The sequence below is a fragment of the Oncorhynchus masou genome, chromosome 30 (genome assembly GCF_036934945.1).
Source record: "Oncorhynchus masou masou isolate Uvic2021 chromosome 30, UVic_Omas_1.1, whole genome shotgun sequence".
NCBI lineage: Eukaryota > Metazoa > Chordata > Actinopteri > Salmoniformes > Salmonidae > Oncorhynchus > Oncorhynchus masou.
Window position 1 is genome coordinate 11225953 of NC_088241.1, and position 17458 is coordinate 11243410.

A 17458-nucleotide genomic window follows, 5' to 3' on the forward strand; every position below is an offset into this window, starting at 1 on the left:
CTCTCACCTCTTTACCACTCTACCTCTCTCACCTCTCTACCTCTCTACCGCTCTCCCTCTCTACCGCTCTACCTCTCTACCACTCTACCGCTCTCCCTCTCTACCGCTCCACCTCTCTACCTCTCTACCTCTCTACCGCTCCACCTCTCTACCTCTCTACCTATCTCACCTCTCTACCTCTCTCACCTCTCTACCTCTCTACCGCTCCAACTCTCTATCTCTCTCACCTCTCTACCGCTCTACCGCTCTACCTCTCTACCTCTCTACCTCTCTAACCTCTCTACCTCTCTACCTCTCTACCTATCTCACCTCGCTACCTCTCTACCTATCTCACCTCTCTACCTATCTCACCTCTCTACGTATCTACCTCTCTACCTATCTCACCTCTCTACCTATCTCACCTCTCTACCTATCTCACCTCTCTACCTCTCTACCCATCTCACCTCTCTACCTATCTCACCTCTCTACCTATCTCACCTCTCTACGTCTCTACCTCTCTACCTATCTCACCTCTCTACCTCTCTACCTCTCTCACCTCTCTACCTATCTCACCTCTCTACCTATCTCACCTCTCTACCTCTCTACCTATCTCACCCCTACCTCTCTACCTCTCTACCGCTCTACCGCTCTACCTATCTCACCTCTCTACGTCTCTACCTCTCTACCTATCCCACCTCTCTACCTCTCTACCACTCTACCGCTCTACCTCTCTACCTCTCCACCTCTCTACCTCTCCACCTCTCTTCCGCTTTTCCTCTCTACCGCTCGACCGCTCTACCTCTCTACCTCTCTTCCGCTCTACCGCTCTACCTCTCTACCTCTCTACCTCTCCACCTCTCTACCTCTCTACCTCTCTACTGCTTTTCCTCACTACCTCTCTACCGCTCTACCTCTCTACCGCGCTACCTCTCTACCTCTCTACCGCTCTACCTCTCTACCTCTCTCACCTCTTTACCGCTCTACCTCTCTCACCTCTCTACCTCTCTACCGCTCTCCCTCTCTACCGTTCTACCGCTCTACCTCTCTACCTCTCCACCGCTCCACCTCTCTACCTATCTCACCTCTCTACCTATCTCACCTCTCTACGTCTCTACCTCTCTACCTATCTCACCTCTCTACCTCTCTACCCATCTCACCTCTCTACCTATCTCACCTCTCTACCTCTCTACCTCTCTACCTATCTCACCTCTCTACCTATCTCACCTCTCTACGTCTCTACCTCTCTACCTATCTCACCTCTCTACCTCTCTCACCTCTCTACCTATCTCACCTCTCTACCTCTCTACCTATCTCACCTCTCTACCTCTCTACCTATCTCACCCCTACCTCTCTACCTCTCTACCCCTCTACCGCTCTACCTATCTCATCTCTCTACGTCTCTACCTCTCTACCTCTCCACCTCTCTACCTCTCTACCTCTCTACCGCTTTTCCTCTCAACCGCTCTACCTCTCTACCTCTCTTCCGCTCTACCGCTCTACCTCTCTACCTCTCTACCTCTCTACCTCTCTACCTCTCCACCTCTCTAACTATCTCACCTCTCTACGTCTCTACCTCTCTACCGCTCTACGTCTCTACCTCTCTCACCTCACTACCGCTCTACCTCTACCTCTCTACCGCTCTACCTCTCTCACCTCTCCCTCTCTCACCTCTCAACCTCTACCGCTCTACCTGTCTTCCGCTCTACCTCTCCACCTCTCTACCTCTCCCTCTCTCACCTCTCAACCTCTACCGCTCTACCTCTCCACCGCTCTACCTCTCCACCGCTCTACCGCTCTACCTCTCTACGTCTCTACCTCTCTATCTATCTCACCTCTCTACCTCTCCACCTCTCTACCGCTCTACCTCTCTACCACTCTACCTCTCTACCTCTCTACCTCTCTACCTCTCTAACGCTTTTCCTCTCTACCTCTCTACCTCTCTACCTATCTCACCTCTCTACCTCTCTACCTATCTCACCTCTCTACCTCTCTACCTATCTCACCCCTACCTCTCTACTGCTCTACCGCTCTACCTATCTCACCTCTCTACCGCTCTACCTCTCTACCTCTCCACCTCTCTACCTCTCTACCTCTCTACCGCTTTTCCTCTCTACCGCTCTACCTCTCTACCGCTACCTCTCTACCTCTCTCACCTCTCTACCTCTCTATCGCTCTACCTCTCTACCTCTCTACCTATCTCACCTCTCTACCTCTCTACCGCTCCAACTCTCTATCTCTCTCACCTCTCTACCGCTCTACCTCTCTACCGCTCTACCTCTCTACCTCTCTACCCTCTCTACCTCTCTGACCTCTCTACCACTCTACCTCTCTACCTATCTCACCTCTCTATGTCTCTACCTCTCTACCTCTCTACCACTCTACCTCTCCACCGCTCCACCTCTCTACCTCTCTACCGCTCTACCTCTCTACCTCTCTATCGCTCTAGCTCTCTACCTATCTCACCTCTCTACCTCTCTACCGCTCCAACTCTCTATCTCTCTCACCTCTCTACCGCTCTAACGCTCCCTCTCTCTACCGCTCTACCTCTCTACCTTTCTACCTATCTCACCCCTACCTCTCTACCTCTCTACCGCTCTACCGCTCTACCTATCTCACCTCTCTACGTCTCTACCTCTCTACCTATCCCACCTCTCTACCTCTCTACCGCTCTACCTCTCTACCTCTCCACCTCTCCTCCACCGCTCTACCTCTCTACCTCTCTACCTCTCCACCTCTCTACCTCTCTACCACTTTTCCTCTCTACCTCTCTACCGCGCTACCTCTCTACCGCTCTACCTCTCTACCTCTCTCTCTCTCACCTCATTACCGCTCTACCTCTCTCACCTCTCTACCTCTCTCCCTCTCTACCGCTCTACCTCTCTACCGCTCTACCTCTCTACCTCTCCACCGCTCTACCTCTCCACCGCTCCACCTCTCTACCTCTCTACCGCTCCACCTCTCTATCTCTCTACCTCTCTATCGCTCTAACTCTCTACCTCTCTACCGCTCCAACTCTCTATCTCTCTCACCTCTCTCACCTCTCTCACCTCTCTACCTCTCCCTCTATCACCTCTCTACCTCTACCGCTCTACCTCTCTACCGCTCTACCTCTCTCACCTCTCTACCTCTCTCACCTCTATACCTCTCTACCTCTCTACCTCTCTCACCTCTCTCACCTCTCCACCTCTCTACCTCTCTCACCTCTTTACCATTCAACCTCTCTACCTCTCTACCGCTCTACCTCTCTACCTCTCTACCGCTCTACCTCTCTCACCTCTCCACCTCTCGCATCTCTCTACCTCTCTACCTCTCTCACCTCTCTACCTCTCTCACTCTCTACCTCTCTACGTCTCTCACCTCTCTACCTCTCTCACCTCTTTACCACTCTACCTCTCTCACCTTTCTACCTCTCTACCGCTCTCCCTCTCTACCGCTCTACCTCTCTACCACTCTACCTCTCTACCTCTCTCCCTCTCCACCGCTCCACCTCTCTACCTCTCTACCGCTCCACCTCTCTACCTCTCTACCTCTCTACCGCTCCACCTCTCTACCTCTCTACCTCTCTACCTCTCTACCTATCTCACCTCTCTACCTCTCTCACCTCTCTACCTCTCTACCGCTCCAACTCTCTATCTCTCTCACCTCTCTACCGCTCTACCGCTCTACCTCTCTACCTCTCTAACCTCTCTACCTCTCTACCTCTCTACCTATCTCACCTCTCTACCTATCTCACCTCTCTACGTATCTACCTCTCTACCTATCTCACCTCTCTACCTATCTCACCTCTCTACGTCTCTACCTCTCTACCTCTCTACCTCTCTCACCTCTCTCACATCTTTACCGCTCTACCTCTCTCACCTCTCTACCTCTCTACCTCTCCCTCTCAACCGCTCTACCTCTCTACCTCTCTACCGCTCTACCGCTCTACCTCTCTACCTATCTCACCTCTCTACCTCTCTACCTATCTCACCTCTATACCTCTCTACGTCTCTACCTCTCTCACTCTCTACCTCTCTCACCTCTCTACCTCTCTCACCTCTTTACCACTCTACCTCTCACACCTCTCTACCTCTCTACCGCTCTCCCTCTCTACCGCTCTACCTCTCTACCGCTCTCCCTCTCTACCGCTCTACATCTCTACCTCTCTCCCTCTCCACCGCTCCACCTCTCTACCTCTCTACCGCTCCACCTCTCTACCTCTCTACCTCTCTACCGCTCCACCTCTCTACCTCTCTACCTCTCTACCTATCTCACCTCTCTACCTCTCTCACCTCTCTACCTCTCTACCGCTCCAACTCTCTATCTCTCTCACCTCTCTACCGCTCTACCTCTCTACCTCTCCACCTCTCTACCTCTCTACTGCTTTTCCTCTCTACCGCTCTACCTCTCTACCTCTCTTCCGCTCTACTGCTCTACCTCTCTACCGCTCTACCGCTCTACCTCTCTACTGCTCTACCTCTACCTCTCTATCTCTCTACCGCTCTACCTCTCTACCGCTCTACCTCTACCTCTCTACCGCTCTACCTCTCTAACTCTCTACCTCTCTACCTCTCCACCTCTCTACCGCTCTACCTCTCTAAGGCTCTACCTCTCTACCTCTCCACCTCTCTAACTCTTTTCCTCTCTACCTCTCTACCGCTCTACCGCTCTACCTCTCTACCTCTCTACCTATCTCACATCTCTATCTCTCTACCCATCTCACCTCTCTACCTATCTCACCTCTCTATGTCTCTACCTCTCTACCTATCTCACCTCTCTACCTCTCTACCCATCTCACCTCTCTACCTATCTCACCTCTCTACCTATCTCACCTCTCTACGTCTCTACCTCTCTACCTATCTCACCTCTACCTCTCTACTTCTCTCTACCTATCTCACCTCTCTACCTCTCTACCTATCTCACCTCTCTAACTCTCTACCGCGCTACCTCTCTACCGCTCTACCTCTCTACCTCTCTACCTCTCTCACCTCATTACCGCTCTACCTCTCTCACCTCTCTACCTCTCTCCCTCTCTACCTCTCTACCGCTCTACCTCTCTACCTCTCCACCGCTCTACCTCTCTACCTCTCCACCGCTCCACCTCTCTACCTCTCTACCGCTCCACCTCTCTATCTCTCTACCTCTCTATCGCTCTACCTCTCTACCGCTCCAACTCTCTATCTCTCTCACCTCTCTCACCTCTCTCACCTCTCTACCTCTCCCTCTATCACCTCTCTACCTCTACAGCTCTACCTCTCTACCGCCGCTCTACCTCTCTCACCTCTCTACCTCTCTACCTCTCTCACCTCTATACCTCTCTACCTCTCTCACCTCTCTACCTCTCTCACCTCTCCACCTCTCTCACCTCTCCACCTCTCTACCTCTCTCACCTCTTTACCATTCAACCTATCTACCTCTCTACCGCTCTACCTCTCTACCTCTCTACCGCTCTACCTCTCTCACCTCTCCACCTCTCGCATCTCTCTACCTCTCTACCTCTCTCACCTCTCTACCTCTCTCACTCTCTACGTCTCTCACCTCTCTACCTCTCTCACCTCTTTACCACTCTACCTCTCTCACCTTTCTACCTCTCTACCGCTCTCCCTCTCTACCGCTCTACCTCTCTACCACTCTACCTCTCTACCTCTCTCCCTCTCCACCGCTCCACCTCTCTACCTCTCTACCGCTCCACCTCTCTACCTCTCTACCTCTCTACCTCTCTACCGCTCCACCTCTCTACCTCTCTACCTCTCTACCTCTCTACCTATCTCCCCTCTCTACCTCTCTCACCTCTCTACCTCTCTACCGCTCCAACTCTCTATCTCTCTCACCTCTCTACCGCTCTACCGCTCTACCTCTCTACCTCTCTACCTCTCTAACCTCTCTACCTCTCTACCTCTCTACCTATCTCACCTCGCTACCTCTCTACCTATCTCACCTCTCTACGTATCTACCTCTCTACCTATCTCACCTCTCTACCTTTCTCACCTCTCTACGTCTCTATCTCTCTACCTATCTCACCTCTCTACGTCTCTACCTCTCTACCTATCTCACCTGTCTACCTCTCTACCCATCTCTCCTCTCTACCTATCTCACCTCTCTACCTATCTCACCTCTCTACGTCTCTACCTCTCTACCTATCTCACCGCTCTACCTCTCTACCTCTCTACCCATCTCACCTCTCTACCTATCTCACCTCTCTACCTATCTCACCTCTCTACGTCTCTACCTCTCTACCTATCTCACCTGTCTACCTCTCTACCCATCTCACCTCTCTACCTATCTCACCTCTCTACCTATCTCACCTCTCTACGTCTCTACCTCTCTACCTATCTCACCTCTCTCACCTCTTTACCGCTCTACCTCTCTCACCTCTCTACCTCTCTACCGCTCTCCCTCTCAACCGCTATCTACTGCTCTACCTCTCTACCTCTCTACCGCTCTACCACTCTACCGCTCTACCTCTCTACCTATCTCACCTCTCTACCTCTCTACCTATCTCACCTCTCTACCTCTCTCACCTCTCTACGTCTCTACCTCTCTCACTCTCTACCTCTCTACGTCTCTCACCTCTCTACCTCTCTCACCTCTTTACCACTCTACCTCTCTCACATCTCTACCTCTCTACCGCTCTCCCTCTCTACCGCTCTACCTCTCTACCTCTCTCACCTCTCTACCTCTCTCCCTCTCCACCGCTCCACCTCTCTACCTCTCTACCGCTCCACCTCTCTACCTCTCTACCTCTCTACCGTTCCACCTCTCTACCTCTCTACCTCTCTACCTCTCTACCTATCTCACCTCTCTACCTCTCTCACCTCTCTACCTCTCTACCGCTCCAACTCTCTATCTCTCTCACCTCTCTACCACTCTACCTCTCTACCTCTCTACCTCTCTACCGCTCCAACTCTCTATCTCTCTAACCTCTCTACCTCTCTACCTATCTCACCTCGCTACCTCTCTACCTATCTCACCTCTCTACCTATCTCACCTCTCTACGTATCTACCTCTCTACCTATCTCACCTCTCTACCTATCTCACCTCTCTACGTCTCTACCTCTCTACCTATCTCACCTCTCTACCTCTCTACTGCTCTACCTCTACCTCTCTATCTCTCTACCGCTCTACCTCTCTACCGCTCTACCTCTCTACCGCTCTACCTCTCTAACTCTCTACCTCTCTACCGCTCTACCTCTCTAAGGCTCTACCTCTCTACCGCTCTACCTCTCTAACGCTTTTCCTCTCTACCTCTCTACCGCTCTACCTCTCTACCTCTCTACCTATCTCACCTCTCTATCTCTCTACCCATCTCACCTCTCTACCTATCTCACCTCTCTACGTCTCTACCTCTCTACCTATCTCACCTCTCTACCTCTCTACCATCTCACCTCTCTACCTATCTCACCTCTCTACCTATCTCACCTCTCTACGTCTCTACCTCTCTACCTATCTCACCTCTCTACCTCTCTACTTCTCTCTACCTATCTCACCTCTCTACCTCTCTACCTATCTCACCTCTCTACCTCTCTACCTATCTCACCCCTACCTCTCTACCTCTCTACTGCTCTACCGCTCTACCTATCTCACCTCACTACGTCTCTACCTTTCTACCTATCTCACCTCTCTACCTCTCTACCACTCTACCGCTCTACCTCTCCACCTCTCTACCTCTCTACCGCTCTACCTCTCTACCGCTTTTCCTCTCTTCCGCTCTACCTCTCTACCTCTCTACCGCTCTAGCGCTCTACCTCTCTACCTCTCTACCGCTTTTCCTCTCTACCTCTACCGTTCTACCTCTCTACCTCTCTACCTCTCTACCTCTCCACCTCTCCACCTCTCCACCTCTCTACCTCTCTACCGTTTTTCCTTTTTACCTCTCTACTGCTCTACCTCTCTACCATTCTACCTCTCTACCACTCCAACTCTCTCTCTCTCACCTCTCTACCGCTCTACCTCTCTACCTCTCTACCGCTCTACCTCTCTACCTCTCTACCCTCTCTACCTCTCTAACCTCTCTACTCTCTCTACCTCTCTACCTCTCTACCTATCTCACCTCTCTACGTCTCTACCTCTCTACCTATCTCACCTCTCTACCTCTCTACCTATCTCACCTCTCTACCGCTCTACCTCTCTACTGCTCTACCTCTCTACCTCTCTCACCTCACTACCGCTCTACCTCTCTACCGCTCTACCTCTCTAGCTATGCACCTCTCCACCTCTCCACCTCTCTACCGCTCTACCTCTCTACCGCTTTTCCTCTCTACCTCTCTACCGTTCTACCTCTCTACCTCTCTACCTCTCTACCACTCTACCTCTCTACCTCTCTACCGCTTTTCCTCTCTACCTCTACCATTCTACCGTTCTACCTCTCTACCTCTCTACCTCTCCACCTCTCTACCTCTCCACCTCTCTACCTCTCTACCTCTCTACCTCTCTACCGTTTTTCCTCTCTACCTCTCTACCGCTCTACCTCTCTACCTCTCTACCTCTCTACCGCTCTACCTCTCCCTTTTTCTTTCTCATTGTCTCTCTCTAAGCCAAAAACATGTTTGTCAAAAATAAATACAACTATACAAACCCTTGTCACACACACTTCCGACAAAATACATTCCCTCCCACGGCCTCTAGCTCTTTACCACCTCATTAATTAAACTTGAATAATTTACATAGAACATTTCCGAGTAGTGAGGTAGGTCCAGACTCACGTGGTCGATCAGCTCCTTGACCATGCCGTTCCACTGGCCCGTGGTCTCGTCCTGGGCTCCGTAGCGGCTGTCCTCCACCAGACGCAACTCGTAGGTGAACCCCAGGATGCTAGCCAGCTCCCTCAGCAGGTCGATGCAGTAACCCTCAAAGCGGTCGTTACCGTAAAGGGGCTTGTCTGACTTCTTGAACATCACATAGGGCTCCACCTGTTAGGTTGGAGAGAGGACAGGGGTGGACGAACACTGGATCAGTCACTGGATCTTCTCCAATCTGATAAGGCCTTTCTGTGAGTGTGTTTGATGTGTGAGATAGGCTCAAAGCCTGACGTGCCTGGACACACACTGGCTACAGGAGAGAGGGAGGGGAACAGAGGGGGAAGGACCACTGCTGCTAAAATAAGGAGGGTGTGTGGTTGTGTGCGTGTGTGTGTGTCTGTGGAGTATTGGCATGCAGTCTCAGAAATGTGATACAAGGTGAATGGAGTGATGGAAGCATGACCATAATAAGAGATAATCCTCCATATCTCTGACTCGGTCCTCCTCTCCTCTAAGGCTGAACATGCTGGCTGGGGGTCTGTCCCTGTCCCTGTCCCTGGCTCTCAGGACACCAGATGCTTTGTAAATAAGATCAGAGATGCTGATAACTGACACAGCACATCCTCTTTGTTAGTACGAACAGCTGGGGAGATTACTAGTGTCCTCTTTCACGCTCTGGATCCTGTCTTCCTCTTCCCTCTCTTCCCCTCCCTTTCTCGTTCGCTGCCTCTCACTCTCTCTCTCTTTATCTACCCCACACACCCTCTTTCTTGCTTTCTCCACTATATATATATCTCATCTCTCTCTTTCTATCCCTCTCTCCCCTCCACCCCATCTCTCTCCCCTCTACCCCCATCTCTCTCCCCTCTACCCCCATCTCTCTCCCCTCTACCCCCATCTCTCTCCCCTCTACCGTCATCTCTCTCCCCTCTACCCCCATCTCTCTCCCCTCTACCCCCATCTCTCTCCCCTCTACCCCATCTCTCTCCCCTCTACCCCATCTCTCTCCCCTCTACCCCCATCTCTCTCCCCTCTACCCCCATCTCTCTCCCATCTCCCTCCCCTCTACCGTCATCTCTCTCCCCTCTATCGTCATCTCTCTCCCCTCTACCGTCATCTCTCTCCCCTCTACGTCATCTCTCTCCCCTCTACGTCATCTCTCTCCCCTCTACCGCCATCTCTCTCCCCTCTACCGCCATCTCTCTCCCCTCTACCGTCATCTCTCTCCCCCCTCCCCTACCGTCATCTCTCATCTCTCTCCCCTCTACCGTCATCTCTCTCCCCTCTACCGCCATCTCTCTCCCCTCTACCCCATCTCTCTCCCCTCTACCGTCATCTCTCTCCCCTCTACCGTCATCTCTCTCCCCTCTACCCCATCTCTCTCCCCTCTACCGTCATCTCTCTCCCCTCTACCGTCATCTCTCTCCCCTCTACAGTCATCTCTCTCCCCTCTACGTCATCTCTCTCCCCTCTACCCCATCTCTCTCCCCTCTACCTCCATCTCTCTCCCCTCTACCGTCAACTCTCTCCCCATCTCTCTCCCCTCTACCCCCATCTCTCTCCCCTCTACCCCATCTCTCTCCCCTCTACCCCCATCTCTCTCCCCTCTACCCCAGCTCTCTCCCCTCTACCCCCATCTCTCTCCCCTCTACCCCCATCTCTCTCAGTAAAATCAGGCAGAGAATATATTATCAAACAGGTGTTGTTGACCATGTAATTGTGCCCACGGTACAAACAAAATCATGTCGGATCTCAACCAGCTTTCACACATTTTACTGGCTCAGAGATTTGATGAGAACAAGGAGATGCTAACACATGTAGTAGCATCTATTGGTCATTGGTGTAAAAAATACCCAATTGTCATACTTGAGTAAAAGTAAAGATACTTTACTTTAGAAAATGACTCAAGAAAAAGTGAAAGTCACCCAGTAAAATACTACTTGAGTAAAAGTCGAAAAGTATTTGGTTTAAAATATATTGAAGTATCAAAAGTACATGTAACTGCAAAAATATACTTCAGTATCAAAAGTAGAAGTATAAATAATTTAAAATAGCTTTTATTATGCAAACCAGGCAGCACAATTTATTCATTTATTGTATTATTTACGGATAGCCAAGGGCACACTACAACACAAAGACATCATTTACAAATGAAGATTTTGTGTTTAATGAGTCCACTAAATCAGAAGCAGGGGATTCCCAGGAATGGTCTCTTGATAAGTGCGTGAATTGTTTTTTTTCCTGTCCTGCTAAGCATTCAAAATGTAACGAGCACTAGTATTATTTTCTTTAGGAATATAGTGAAGCAAAAGTAAAACTTGTCAAGAATATAAATAATAAAGTAAAGTACAGATACAAAAGAAAACTACTTAAGTAGAACTTTGAAGTATTGTTACTTTTGAAGTCAGAAGTTTGGAGGTTGGAGTCAGTAAAACTCATTTTTCAACCACTCCATTGATTTCTTGTTAACAAACTATAGTTTTGTCAAGTCCGTTAGGACATCTACTTAGTTCATGATACAAGTAATTTTTCCAACAATTGTTTACAGACAGATTATTTAATTTATAATTCACTGTATCACACATCCAGTGGGTCAGATGTTTACATACTCCTACCCCGGTCAACAGCACTGCACCCCCCACAGCAACTCACCCAAGCCTTCCCCATTTCTCCTCCCAAATCCGTTCAGCTGATGTTCTGAAAGAGCTGCAAAATCTGGACCCTTACAAATCAGCCGGGCTAGACAATCTGGACCCTTTCTTTCTAAAATTATCTGCCGAAATTGTTGCCATCCCTATTACTAGCCTGTTCAACCTCTCTTTCGTGTCGTCTGAGATTCCCAAAGATTGGAAAGCAGCTGCGGTCATCCCCCTCTTCAAAGGGGGGGACACTCTTGACCCAAACTGCTACAGACCTATATCTATCCTACCCTGCCATTCTAAGGTCTTCGAAAGCCAAGTCAACAAACAGATTACCGACCATTTCGAATCTCACCATACCTTCTCTGCTATGCAATCTGGTTTCAAAGCTGGTCATGGGTGCACCTCAGCCACGCTCAAGGTCCTAAACGATATCTTAACCGCCATCGATAAGAAACATTAGTGCAGCCGTATTCATTGATCTGGCCAAGGCTTTCGACTCTGTCAATCACCACATCCTCATTGGCAGACTGAACAGCCTTGGTTTCTCAAATGATTGCCTCGCCTGGTTCACCAACTACTTCTCTGATAGAGTTCAGTGTGTCAAATCGGAGGGTCTGCTGTCCGGACCTCTGGCAGTCTCTATGGGGGTGCCACAGGGTTCAATTCTTGGACCGACTCTCTTCTCTGTATACATCAATGAGGTCGCTCTTGCTGCTGGTGAGTCTCTGATCCACCTCTACGCAGACGACACCATTCTGTATACTTCTGGCCCTTCTTTGGACACTGTGTTAACAAACCTCCAGGCAAGCTTCAATGCCATACAACTCTCCTTCCGTGGCCTCCAACTGCTCTTAAATACAAGTAAAACTAAATGCATGCTCTTCAACCGATCGCTACCTGCACCTACCCGCCTGTCCAACATCACTACTCTGGACGGCTCTGACTTAGAATACGTGGACAACTACAAATACTTAGGTGTCTGGTTAGACTGTAAACTCTCCTTCCAGGCCCATATCAAACATCTCCAATCCAAAGTTACATCTAGAATTGTCTTCCTATTTCGCAACAAAGCATCCTTCACTCATGCTGCCAAACATACCCTTATAAAACTGACCATCCTACCAATCCTCGACTTTGGCGATGTCATTTACAAAATAGCCTCCAATACCCTACTCAACAAATTGGATGCAGTCTATCACAGTGCAATCCGTTTTGTCACCAAAGCCCCATATACTACCCACCATTGCGACCTGTCCACTCTCATTGGCTGGCCCTCGCTTCATACTCGTCGCCAAACCCACTGGCTCCATGTCATCTACAAGACCCTGCTAGGTAAAGTCCCCCCTTATCTCAGCTCGCTGGTCACCATAGCATCTCCCACCTGTAGCACACGCTCCAGCAGGTATATCTCTCTCGTCACCCCCAAAACCAATTCTTTCTTTGGCCGCCTCTCCTTCCAGTTCTTTGCTGCCAATGACTGGAACGAACTACAAAAATCTCTGAAACTGGAAACACTTATCTCCCTCACTAGCTTTAATTAAGCACCAACTGTCAGAGCAGCTCACAGATTACTGCACCTGTACATAGCCCACCTATAATTTAGCCCAAACAACTACCTCTTTCCCTACTGTATTTAATTTATTTATTTATTTTGCTCCTTTGCACCCCATTATTTTTATTTCTACTTTGCACATTCTTCCATTGCTAATCTACCATTCCAGTGTTTTACATGCTATATTGTATTTACTTTGCCACCATGGCCTTTTTTTGCCTTTACCTCCCTTATCTCACCTCATTTGCTCACATCGTATATGGACTTGTTTATACTGTATTATTGACTGTATGTTTGTTTTACTCCATGTGTAACTTGTATGTCGTTGTATGTGTCAAACTGCTTGCCTTTATCTTGGCCAGGTCGCAATTGTAAATGAGAACTTGTTCTCAACTTGCCTACCTGGTTAAATAAAGGTGAAAAAAACATACACTAAGTTAACTGTGCCTTTAAACAGCTTGGAAAAGTCCAAAAATGATGTCATGGCTTTAGAAGCTTCTGATAGGCTAATTGACAACATTTTAATCAACTGGAGGTGTACCTGTGGATGTATTTCTAGGTCTACCTTCAAACTCAGTGCCTCTTTGCTTTTCTTTGTAAAAATACAAAAATAAACAGTTTTGATTTGTCATTATGGGGTATTGGTGTAGATTGATGATTAAAAAAATAAACAATTGAATCAATTTTAGAATAAGTCTGTAACGTAACAAAATGTGGATAAAGTCAATGGGTCTTAATACTCTCTGAATGCACTGTACATGCCGAGTGATATAACTGATTGCTTTTTTTTGGTGAGATTATTCTCTGACCACTACAACAATCTTCTGTCAGGGAATTGAAAGGGATCAATAATATAGCCGACTAGCCCAATGATCTGCTATCCAACTCAAAGAGATCTCTTTCTCTCCCTTTCTCCCCCTCTCTTCCTCTCCCTCCATCACTTTCTCTCTCTGTCTCCCCCTCTCTTCCTCTCCCTCCATCACTTTCTCTCTCTTTCTCCCCCTCTCTTCCTCTCCCTCCATCACTTTCTCTCTCTTTCTCCCCCTCTTCCTCTCCCTCCATCACTTTCTCTCTCTTTCTCCCCCTCTCTTCCTCTCCCTCCATCATTTTCTGTCTTCCTCACTATCTTTCTCTCCTGTCTCCTGTCCTTTTAAACATCCCCACCCTCTCTATCTATAGACCTTATCAGCAGCTCTCATCTCTCTTCCTCTCTCTGTTTGTAACCTAGTCAGAGGAGTGGTGAGGAGCCAGCTAAAAAAAAGAGGGTGTTCAAGGGCATAAAGGTGCGATGCATGATGGGTAGTCTGGCAAAGCCACCTGAAGTTTAACTTTGAAGCGGACACTGCCTCTGTGCAGTGCACTCAGAAAGTATTTGATGTACAGTATTTGAAAGGAGGAAAGATTTAGTAAACCAATTAAGAACATCTAAGAGAGAGAGAGAGAGAGAGAGAGAGAGAGAGAGAGAGAGGACACTGACAAAGGTGACTGAAAAGCTTCTATAAAGCTACTATAAACCTAACAGAGAACTAAACATTTTACGTTTAAAGTAAATACCCTGCTGTTGCCCTTTCATGCAGTCAAATGACTAGTGGCCTCTTGTGGAATGTTATTAAGTTATACACTACTGTTCAAAAGTTTGGGCCACTTATAAATGTCCTTGTTGTTGAAAGAAAAGCACATTTAAAAAAAAAACATCAGCATTTGTGGGTTCGTTTACAGGCTCAAAATGGCCTTCAAAAAATAACTTTCTTCTGAAACTCATCAGTCTATTCTTGTTCTGAGAAATGAAGGCTGCTCCAGATACTCAACTAGTCTAAAGAAGGCCAGTTTTATTGCTTCTTTAATCAGAACAACAGTTTTCAGCTGTGTTAATATAATTGCAAAAGGGTTTTCTAATGATCAGTTAGCCTTTTAAAATTATAAACTTGGATGAGCTACAGTGCCTTGCGAAAGTATTCGGCCCCCTTGAACTTTGCAACCTTTTGCCACATTTCAGGCTTCAAACATAAAGATATAAAACTGTATTTTTTTGTGAAGAATCAACAACAAGTGGGACACAATCATGAAGTGGAACGACATTTATTGGATATTTCAAACTTTTTTAACAAATCAAAAACTGAAGAATTGGGTGTGCAAAATTATTCAGCCCCTTTACTTTCAGTGCAGCAAACTCTCTCCAGAAGTTCAGTGAGGATCTCTGAATGATCCAATGTTGACCTAAATGACTAATGATGATAAATACAATCCACCTGTGTGTAATCAAGTCTCCGTATAAATGCACCTGCACTGTGATAGTCTCAGAGGTCCGTTAAAAGCGCAGAGAGCATCATGAAGAACAAGGAACACACCAGGCAGGTCCGAGATACTGTTGTGAAGAAGTTTAAAGCCGGATTTGGATACAAAAAGATTTCCCAAGCTTTAAACATCCCAAGGAGCACTGTGCAAGCGATAATATTTAAATGGAAGGAGTATCAGACCACTGCAAATCTACCAAGACCTGGCCGTACCTCTAAACTTTCAGCTCATACAAGGAGAAGACTGATCAGAGATGCAGCCAAGAGGCCCATGATCACTCTGGATGAACTGCAGAGATCTACAGCTGAGGTGGGAAACACTGTCCATAGGACAACAATCAGTCGAAAAATTGCACAAATCTGGCCTTTATGGAAGAGTGGCAAGAAGAAAGCCATTTCTTAAAGATATCCATAAAAAGTGTTGTTTAAAGTTTGCCACAAGCCACCTGGGAGACACACCAAACATGTGGAAGAAGGTGCTCTGGTCAGATGAAACCAAAATTGAACTTTTTGGCAACAATGCAAAACGTTATGTTTGGCGTAAAAGCAACACAGCTCATCACTCTGACCACACCATCCCCACTGTCAAACATGGTGGTGGCAGCATCATGGTTTGGGCCTGCTTTTCTTCAGCAGGGACAGGGAAGATGGTTAAAATTGATGGGAAGATGGATGGAGCCAAATACAGGACCATTCTGGAAGAAAACCTGATGGAGTCTGCAAAAGACCTGAGACTGGGACGGAGATTTGTCTTCCAACAAGACAATGATCCAAAACATAAAGCAAAATCTACAATGGAATGGTTCAAAAATAAACATATCCAGGTGTTAGAATGGCCAAGTCAAAGTCCAGACCTGAATCCAATCGAGAATCTTTGGAAAGAACTGAAAACTGCTGTTCACAAATGCTCTCCATCCAACCTCACTGAGCTCGAGCTGTTTTGCAAGGAGGAATGGGAAAAAATTTCATTCTCTCGATGTGCAAAACTGATAGAGACATACCCCAAGCGACTTACAGCTGTAATCGCAGCAAAAGGTGGCGCTACAAAGTATTAACTTAAGGGGGCTGAATAATTTTGCACGCCCAATGTTTCAGTTTTTGATTTGTTAAAAAAGTTTGAAATATCCAATAAATGTCGTTCCACTTCATGATTGTGTCCCATTTGTTGTTGATTCTTCACAAAAAAATACAGTTTTATATCTTTATGTTTGAAGCCTGAAATGTGGCAAAAGGTCGCAAAGTTCAAGGGGGGCGAATACTTTCGCAAGGCACTGTAACACAACGTGCCATTGGAACACAGGAGTGATGGTTGCTGATAATGGGCCTCTGTACTCCTATGTAGATATTCCATAAAAAAATCTGCCGTTTCCAGCTACAATAGTCATTTACAACATTAACAATGTCTACACTGTATTTCTGATTAATTTGATGTTATTTTAATGGACAAAAGTTTTTTGTTTTTCTTTCAAAAACAAGGACATTTCTAAGCAACCCCAAACTTTTACACTGTAGGGTATATATATATATTTTTGACAGCCGGAAATCTGGTGTTTCTATCAAAAACAATTATACATTTCAACTCTATAAGTGACATGGTACAGGTTTCTTTTTTAAGCCCATAACCATGTCTGTGAGATGTATACTTTCGATTAAAAGTAGGTTTGTTTAAGACTACCAAGAAACACTCTGAGTGACCCTGATTTAGCCCACTGCAGTAAAAGGTTCAAATCTAATGTTATTGGTCACATACACATGGTTAGCAGAAGTTAATGCAAGTGTAGCGAAATGCTTGTGCTTCTAGTTCCGACCATGCAGTAATATCTAACAAGTAATCTAACAATTTCACAACTACCTTTTACACACAAGTGTAAAGGAATGAATAAGACTATGCACATGCAAATATATGGATGAGTGATGGCCGAACGGCATAGGCAAGATGCAGTAGATGGTATAGAGTACAGTATATACAGTGGGGCAAAAAAGTATTTAGTCAGCCACCAATTGTGCAAGTTCTCCCACTTAAAAAGATGAGAGAGGCCTGTAATTTTCATCATAGGTACATTTCAACTAACACAGACAAAATGAGAAACAAAAATAACAGAAAATCATAATGGAAAATAAGTATTTGGTCAATAACAAAAGTTTATCTCAATACTTTGTTATATACCCTTAGTTGCCAATGACAGAGATCAAATGTTTTCTGTAAGTCTTCACAAGGTTTTCACATACTGTTGCTGTTATTTTGGCCCATTCCTCCATGCAGATCTCCTCTAG

The 17458-nt window shown here is 47.2% G+C and overlaps 1 protein-coding gene across 2 annotated transcripts in view; it reads right to left on the reverse strand.

Moving 5' to 3' along the window:
• LOC135522058 (glutamate receptor ionotropic, kainate 2-like) overlaps positions 1-17458 on the reverse strand; it is a 276893-nt gene that overhangs the window by 86646 nt on the left and 172789 nt on the right. For both annotated transcript variants that reach the window (XM_064947973.1, XM_064947974.1), the window contains exon 11: positions 8661-8867. In XM_064947973.1, coding sequence (XP_064804045.1) covers positions 8661-8867 — 207 coding nt within the window. The remainder of the gene's footprint in view (positions 1-8660; positions 8868-17458) is intronic.